Below are 9023 nucleotides of genomic sequence, written 5' to 3' on the forward strand. Positions count from 1 at the left end.
TTAGTATCACTTTGAGCATAAATTATGGGACACCCCTAAAGTTTAGAGTGAGTATGTGATTTTTTTAGACAAGTTTAGAGGACAATTTATGTATTATTCCTAATAAAAATAATGGAATCATTTACTTTAATCATCGTCATGTCGTAAAATCATTGAGTTCTTTCAAGGCAAAAACATCATATATTCTCTTATTATATACGAGACAGTTAGTGCTGAAGCAGGCACGTCTCCGTTGACATGCTTGCTTCAGCGTCCTTTTGGAAAAAAAAATTAAAATATTATTTCTTTGGTTCTACTTTAATTTGATTCGGTTTAAAATTTTATTTCTTTTGTTCTACTTTAATTTAATCAATGTATATTTTTTCACAAAAAAATAAAAAATTATTTCTTTTGTTCTACTTTAATTTAATTAGTGTATAATTTTTTCAAAATTATGGAATCCGTTTTAGCTATGACTTTTAGTTTTAAATTCAAGACTTCACGCTGAAGCAGACACGTAAAAAAAAATTAAAAATCAATCAATGTATATTTTTTCACAAAAAAATAAAAAATTATTTCTTTTGTTCTACTTTAATTTAATCAATGTATATTTTTTCACAAAAAAATAAAAAATTATTTCTTTTGTTCTACTTTAATTTAATTAGTGTATAATTTTTTCGAACTTATGGAATCCATTTTAGCTATGACTTTTAGTTTTAAATTCAAGACTTCACACTGAAGTAGACACGTAAAAAAAAATTAAAAATTAGTATTGCTTTTGTTCTACTTTAATTTAATTAGTGTATTAATTTTTTCAAAATTATGGAATCCGTTTTAGCTATGACTTTTAGTTTTAAATTCATATTCTATAGTTATTGCTTTATTATTTTGAATATCGGTAATATTTGTTATATCTTGTAACTACTTTGAGTAAAAAAAATAACGGTCAACGACGAAAAATACTTTAATTATAAATATCTTAATGGACCTCTTCACAATAAATTTGCGCAAACAAAAAATAATTAACCACTTATATATCTAAAAGACATATTAAATTTATTCAACTTTCTAAATTGTACATATATACATAAATTAAAATAAAAAGATACGATGATGTTGGTCCCGTGCTAGCACGGTCTAGTATCTAGTATAATATAAAAGTAACAACGGAACAAAGAACTAAAGGAGAAGATAAGAACAATATTCCAATGTTTAACAAGAATGGTAATTTTAGAGCATTCTCATTAATGATAAAACCTATTGTTTTAATAGTACAAATTTCTCTAAAATATATACCTTCATCAACAGAAATTCCTTAAGAACGAGAAAGCCGACTAAAAGACTATTTCATAACTGACTCTTGTTAGTGAGTCGAGGAGCCTAGGCTCTAAACGAGCTCATCCCTCTCATAGATGCATATACAACTTAAGAATACATACTTAACTATTCTTCTCATCAACGCGATAACGGTACATTGCTTCCATTTAGGAATAATAATACATAAATCACCACAAGTCTTCAACAACAACATTCTCAGTAAAGTCCCACAAAGTGAAGTCTGAGAAGGATAGAATATACACAGATTTTATCTCTAGCGTGAGAAGGTAGAGAAATTATTTTCGATAGATCCTTAATTCAATTACAACATTCTCAGTGTAGTTTCACAAAGTGAAGTCAACGTTTCTCTCCTAGTTCTAATAGTAGTTGGAATCATATGTACTACCTTGTACGTGTTGGATTTTAAGATTTTCCTCTCTTTTTTCCAATCCTATTAGTAGTAGGAATCCTAGCTATTTCATAAATCCAACTAAAATATGCTACTCTTAATTACGTCTAAATCTATTTTAACTCAAATTAGACTTCCTACAACTATCTGCCTATATATACCCTTTAGAAGGACACATATTTCTCATAGTTCCAAAAAAACAAAAAAACTTCTCAATTATCAAGAATTTTATTAAAACTTATAACTAGACATCATGAAGGTGATAGCAGCTTATTTGTTGGCTCAATTAGGTGGCAACTCTAATCCATCTTCTAATGATTTGAAAAAAATCTTGAATTCTGTTGGTGCTGAAATTGATGATGTGAAAATTGAACTATTATTATCACAAGTTGAAGGCAAAGATATTAATGAGTTAATTGCTGCTGGTAAACAAAGATTGGCTTCTACTACTTGTATGTCTTTTGGATGTACAAATAATAATAATAATAATAATAATGCCAGTGTTGGTGGACAGGTTGTTGATGTTGTTGAAGAGAAAAAAGAGGAAAAGAAAGTTGAGAAAGTGGAAGAGTCTGATGAAGAAGATTTTAATTTTAGTCTTTTTGATTAGATGTTATAGTTTTAATTTATTGTTGTTATTTTTATGCACTAGTATTTGTGTTCTTTTGATTATGTTCTTTTAAGTTTAATAAAGTTGTTTTCTTTTAATAAAAGTTTATTATGTTTGTAATTAATTACCTTTGCTTCTCCAATAGCATATTTTTAGTTATTAGTTATGGAGTATACGGGGACGGATAGGATATAGCATTTTCTATTTTTCTTAAATTTTGAAATTGAGATTTCTAGTTAAAGAAGAAGCAACTCTATTCAATACACCACATTCTTCCGATCCATTGTTACATACTTTTAATTTAATAGTAATAATTTGCATAAAATTAGTTCAAAAGGCACTGGTGAAACGAAGGCTTGGAACTTTGTGGTACCTTTTTGGGGCTAGGTGTTTGCCCTAATTTTCTTATTTTATTTTATTTTACTATATTTGAATTTTCCTTTTTCTTTAAGGAAGCACAGAGCGTTATAATAATTTTTTTTTTTGTTAAAAAATAATAATTATAACTTTCTTTCATATTCTTTTCTTGGAGAAAAGGTTACGGGTCTTTATGAGCTCTTATATTAGTGAATTGCTTGTATGTAGGTTAATTTCACCAAATTATTATGTCTCTTTTGGTATGTTTCTCTTCATTGTCTTATTTATCACCATCCTTGTTAATCTTCGCACAACACCTTGTTATTTTCTTGATCCCCCAAAGTTATTTATTTAAGTCTCTAAAAGTATAAATTTCTGACAATCGATCGAGCTAGTTATGATATCTTAGAAGAATTTTAGTATCACTTAGAGCATAAATAGGGGATAGTGTGACACCCCTAAAGTTCTTTCAATGCAAAAACAGAATATAAAAGTCACAAAGGACCAAAGAACTAAAGGAGAAGATAGGAACAATATTCCAATGCTTAAGAAATTGGTAATTTTAGAGCACTCTCATAAATGATAAATCCTAATGTTTTTAACAGTACAAATTTCTTCCTGAAATTCACCAGAAAGTCCTCAAGAACGAGAAAGCTGACTAAAAGACAATTCCATAACCGACTCTTGTTAGCAAATCGAGGAGGCTTGGCTGGTACTAGGCTCTAAAAGAAAACATCCCTCACATAGATGCATATACAACTTAAAAATACATACTTTACCAAGTAAATAAATTGCCCAACAAAATCAGGCTTCACAAGTTCTTACAAAATACAACTGTTCTTTTCACAGACGCGATAACGGTCCATTACTTCCATTTCCTTGAAGGAAAGGGTAATCTGTGTATCCCACAACTGGATCTTGAGTATAGAATGTCTTCCTGTTATACTTATTTAGAGGTGCATTTAGCTTGATTCTCATAACCAAATCAGGATTAGAGATGAAAAGACGTCCATATGACACGAGATCAGCATCACCTTGTGCCACAGCCTCAATTCCTAGCTCCCTAGTGTATCCACCACTGCAAATGAATGTCCCCTGATACGCGTTCCTCAAAGTCCTCATTAAATGCGCCTCCTCCTCTTCACTGCCAAGCCTGCCTGCTTCGGTTTGCCCATATGCTACGTATCGTGGCTGTGTTACATGAAGATAGGCAAGCTTGGAACCAGAATGGAGTTGGATTTTGTTTAGTCTTTCAACAACTGCTAAGCCTAGGCTGAGTGGATTAGAGTCCATGGCATCAAGATGATCTATTGCTGGTGAAACTCTAACGCCTACACGATCAGCTCCTATTGCTGAGACGACTGCTTGAACCACCTGTGTGATGAATTTGCACCGGTTGGCAAGTGATCCACCATACTCATCTGTCCGGTCATTGATCCCATCTTTCAAGAATTGGTCAATCAAGTAACCATGAGCTCCATGGATTTCAATACCATCAAAACCTGTATATATATATGAAATTTTCTGGTGTTAAGACTAACACAGCACAATGAACCAAAAAGAGTGAAAACGAATTAGCAATAAACGGTATCTACCAGAATAAAAACTCTATTTTACCATGAAGGCCTGCTGACGACTTTTTCTAAGCCTCTATTCAGTATTATAGGGTGTATAAGTAATACATAGCAAACCATGGTATTAATTAGCAATAAGAGGGTTATTATTAGTACATGGATAAGCATGGTTAAAGACAAAACTGTCCTTAATACACCAAATAAGAAATAATCCTAGCATAAGTAATGCCAACATTACTAATACACCGGCCTATTCAGTACTATTCTTATACGTTCTACTGAACGACCCTGTACAGGATGAAATGAAGGTTCCGTTCTGGCTAACCTTTTTGTGAGCAGAAATAACTCAACAGTATGAACTTGAATACTTACACAATGAAAAAGATGTCATAGGATTTCAAACAGAGATGTCTATTAGTACATGATTAACATAAAGAATGAGCTAACCTGCTTCAATAGCATTCAAGGCCGACCTGCGATAATCTTCAACCACTTGTGAGATGTCATAGGTTCCAATTGCTCTTGGTTTTGGATAAATCCCATGAGTTCCATCAGGCATCAGAATTCTCCACCTCTTTGATATAGGCTTCTCAGTAGATGATATTGGTGCAGCTCCAGCAGGTTGATACACTAATGAAGTGATAAGCATGAGCTTAGTAAGATAACTAATTTGAAACCTATGTTGCTCGAACTCTTAAAAATGTTGACTGATGCGGGTTTTTGGAGGATCCAACATGCATGGGTGCAAGTGCAACAACATTTTTGAAGAGTCTGAGCAACATAGTTTGAAACTATTGACTTCTTTATATGAACTGTCAAAGAGAAATGGAGATAAAGAGAGGAATGAACATGCAGTATCGCATTTTCCTAATGAGGGAACAGTTGCAAAAGTTGGCCTTTGATAGATAAAGAGAATAAAATGAGAGAAAAAGCAATGCATGTGGAAATTTTTCTTCTTCATAAGATATATGATAAAAGGACTAACTTGCACACAACTTGTCTATTTTACCAGATACTTCTTACCTCCCACCAATGTATTTAGCCTATTTCTCTTTAGAATAGTGTTGAACTGTTGATTGGACTAGCTTGCACACATCTCGATTATTTCATCAAGTACTTTCTACCTCCCACCAATGCATCTAGACAACACTTTTCTTTATAACAGTAGTGTCTAGACTAGCTACCGCACACCTTGACTATTTCATTGAGTATTCTTCCGCATCCCACCAACACATCTAGAAAACATTTTTCATTATAATGGTGGTGTCCAAACTAACTTCACACCTCGACTATTTCACTTAGTATCTTCTAGTTCCTGCAAATACACCTAGCCAATATTTTTCTTTATAACACTGATGTCTAAATTAGCTTGCACATACCTTGATTATTTCACTGAGTACCTTCTACCTCCCACCAATATAGATATCGAACTAGTTACAATGCATCTAGACAGTATTGAGCATTCATGATCCTAACTTAGTGTAAACGTAACAACTTTTACCTTCATGAGATGCACGACCAACATGCCACAGCTGACAAAATATGACAGCACCCTTTGCATGCACTACATCAACTATTTTCTTCCATTCCTCTACTTGCTCCTTTGTGAAAATCCCTGGTACATGAGGAAACCTGAAAACCCCCACCACAATGATATATCAGAAAAGAAATTCTCAAGAAACTAATTTGATAATGATTCTTTTGGAGGTAAATACATATTTGCATCAGGTGTTTACATCGAACTAAGCAATTAATCTTGAAAACTAACAAATTAAGGTGAAACTACATGTTACTTAATCATGTGTGTTAAAAGATGTATATGGGAAATATATCTTACATTAGGAATGAATTAATACGGGGCAAGGTGGGAGTGATCTCTACGGTGGACAAAATGAGGAAAATGAGATTGAGATGGTTGGAACATGTGAAGAGAGGAGGGGCGCAGATGCACCATTAAAGAGATGTGAAAGATTGGTTTAGCAAGAATTAGGAGAGGTGGAGGTAAACTGAAAGAGAGTTTAGAAAAACGTGATTAGACAAAACATAACACATTTGCATGCATAGCAAGGACATGACCCTAATACAATGATTTGAAAGTCAAGAATTAAAGTAGAGGGTTGGTAGATAACCGAGTATTATCAAGGTTGACCTTCTTGCCTCTCAACTTCACCTTGTTCTTATAGTTCCTTCAGACACTACTCGTAGAATCACACTAAATACATTATTATCGTTATTATCGGCATAGGTGATAACATTTGGTACAAGTATGTTTTAACTTTTAACTTTCCATTTTATTTTTAATAAGATTATTTATATTCACACAAATATTTAGTATAACTTGATTCAAACCAATAATTTAGAAGTATTGATCATTTTATTTAATTCTACGTCCAATTAAACACGGCCACATAATTAGGCAGATTCAAAAATTTTAGGTCCGGATTCAAGGTAAACCCAAAAACTTTAGCTCATAACCTGGGTATTTATTATAATTTTTAAATTTCACTGAGTATATAAATATTTAATTAGTATTATAAATAAATTTAAAATCACTTTAAACGCGCATAAACTTCAAATATTGAATTCAATAAATATAAATATATAATACTCCCTCTGTTCCTTTTTATATGTCATCTCTTTCTATAAGTAGTTGATCCATAGTACTTGTCATTTCATAAAATCAATGAATAAATTACCATATTATTCCTTTTTTATCCTTGTGAGTTATTAGTTCATTGGTTAAATTAATTCATATTCATTGATTGAAAATTTGATTTTCAAAAATATTAAATAAGGATAAAAGGTAAAGCTACATCATTTCTCGATGTAAATGCAAAATAAAAATAAAAAGGAACGGAGGGAGTATCGGGAGTGGAAAAATACCACACACCACAAAATTCCACTAATAAATTAATTAACGCACTATACACGTGTAAAGACAACTTTTTTAATGGTATAACGTGGGGCCAATAGCAGCCGTAATTGACTACTGTCTTACCGAAAAAGCCCCTAAAATGTAATCAAATTTACAAACACATACCCAGCTGAAGTCGGGGAAATCATAGTGCCTTCAGTGATCAGAAATCCACCGGCCGTCGCTCTCTGCTCGTAATACTCCCCTAGCGCCGCCTGTGGAATATTATTCAGTGCTCTGCACCTTGTCATCGGAGCCAATACTATCCTGCCACGTGTCAAACAACCGTAAATAAAAAAATTTAGTATTATTTTTGTTCCTCCATTCACAAACTTAAAGATCGGAGGTGGAGGATGTTCGAGCAACGTGACTGTAAATATGATCCCATCTCAAGGGTAAAATCGTCACAAAAATAATTCACTTCCATTTTTGAGTTTGCATGGACCCATTGTTATTATATGATCCAATAGATATAACTTTTTTCGATTCTGGATACAAAAAAAAATACTAGCAAAATCAGTAAATTTTTTCAGGATCTTATAATGGAAGTTGCTTATTGTTTTTCAGATTTATAAAAATGATCTTAACAGTATGTAAATAGTAAATACCCTTTTGGATTCTTGTTAAGAAAAACCCATAAAAAAAAAGTAGAGAGTAAATTTTGAGATCCAAATATACTAAATCTTCGATTCAAATATATAATGAACTGTGAAGGAAAACTGACCTGTGGGAGAGATTGAACTTTCCCATCTTGTAAGCAGAGAAAAGGGGGTTGTTTCCATCTTGAGCTGAAGACGATGTCGTTTTAGCCATTGTTGTTGAAAGAGGATCTGTAGAACTGAGAAGAAAGAAGAGTGAGTTTTTAGAATGATGAGATACAGAAAAGGTGTGCTTTAATGGTGAAAGATAAAAAAAGGACGGCGATGAATGGTGGACTGTGCGGTCGTTTTCGTTGAACTTGGAATTTGAAAAATCCACATTGTTCATGTGGGAGATATTGAACATGAATATATTATTGACTCTCAACTACATTTCTCTATCTCATTGCTCTAATTTTTTCACTCCTATTGTATTGTTATTCGGATTATAGATATGTGACATTATGTAATAACGGAGAACGATATAATCTATTTAAATATTATATTCGTTAAAACAATATACAATACAATATACTCTCTCCGTTTCACAAAGAATGACCTGGTTTGACTTGGCACGAAATTTAAGTAAATAAAAAAGACTTTTGAATCTTGTGGTCCTAAATTAAAGTTATGTCAAATGTACAAAATTGCCCTTAATCCTGTGGTCTTAAACATGCCACGTGGAAAGCAAAAAGTAAAATGTTACCAAAAAAAGAAATAGATCATTCTTTTTTAAACTGACTAAAAAGGAAAGGAAGTCATTATTTGTGAAACGGAGGGAGTAATAACTATACATTACGAAACAGTGTGTAAAAAACTTCCAAACAAAGTGTTAAATTTGTCGATATATTTAGTAGGGTGTATTAAAATTGTGCTTAATATGATATACTAATTGATGTTAGTTATGATGAGATTGTTTTTTATGTTATGTTTTGTTTGGTGTATTGAAAATAACATACATGATATAATTTATAATAAAAAGATATTAATTTATAAAATACCCTCCACAAATTCGATGGAGAAATGATGTAAAAAGTTTTGAAAAGTAACCGTGTTTTTAACCATGCTAATATATGCATTAAAATTAAAGGCCAAACACATACACAGCCCCTCAAACTTGGCCCCATTTTTCATTTTGGCACTCCAACTTAGCCTTGTTCCATTTTAACCCTTGAACTCCATTTTTTCTGTTCCATTTTAACACGAAATACTATTTTTATGATTT

General features: G+C 32.2%; 2 protein-coding genes across 2 annotated transcripts; one reads left to right on the forward strand and one right to left on the reverse strand.

Annotated features, from left to right (window-relative positions):
• The first annotated feature begins 1914 nt into the window (after nt 1-1914).
• LOC102593057 (60S acidic ribosomal protein P2-like) lies at nt 1915-2315 on the forward strand. Its single transcript, XM_006358265.1, has one exon. The coding sequence runs from the start codon at nt 1959-1961 to the stop codon at nt 2313-2315; it is 357 nt and encodes a 118-aa protein (XP_006358327.1). The 5' UTR covers nt 1915-1958.
• Nucleotides 2316-3217: 902 nt separating this feature from the next.
• LOC102586989 (12-oxophytodienoate reductase 3) lies at nt 3218-8192 on the reverse strand. The gene is made up of 5 exons (XM_006358244.1): nt 7885-8192; nt 7287-7427; nt 5748-5878; nt 4694-4876; nt 3218-4174 (listed from the first exon to the last, which is right to left on the reverse strand). Exons 1-5 carry the CDS (start codon nt 8163-8165, stop codon nt 3516-3518), a joined length of 1395 nt encoding a protein of 464 aa, XP_006358306.1. The 5' UTR covers nt 8166-8192; the 3' UTR covers nt 3218-3515.
• Nucleotides 8193-9023: the final 831 nt, after the last annotated feature.

The sequence above is a fragment of the Solanum tuberosum genome, unplaced genomic scaffold, assembly GCF_000226075.1.
Source record: "Solanum tuberosum cultivar DM 1-3 516 R44 unplaced genomic scaffold, SolTub_3.0 scf00272, whole genome shotgun sequence".
Lineage (NCBI taxonomy): Eukaryota > Viridiplantae > Streptophyta > Magnoliopsida > Solanales > Solanaceae > Solanum > Solanum tuberosum.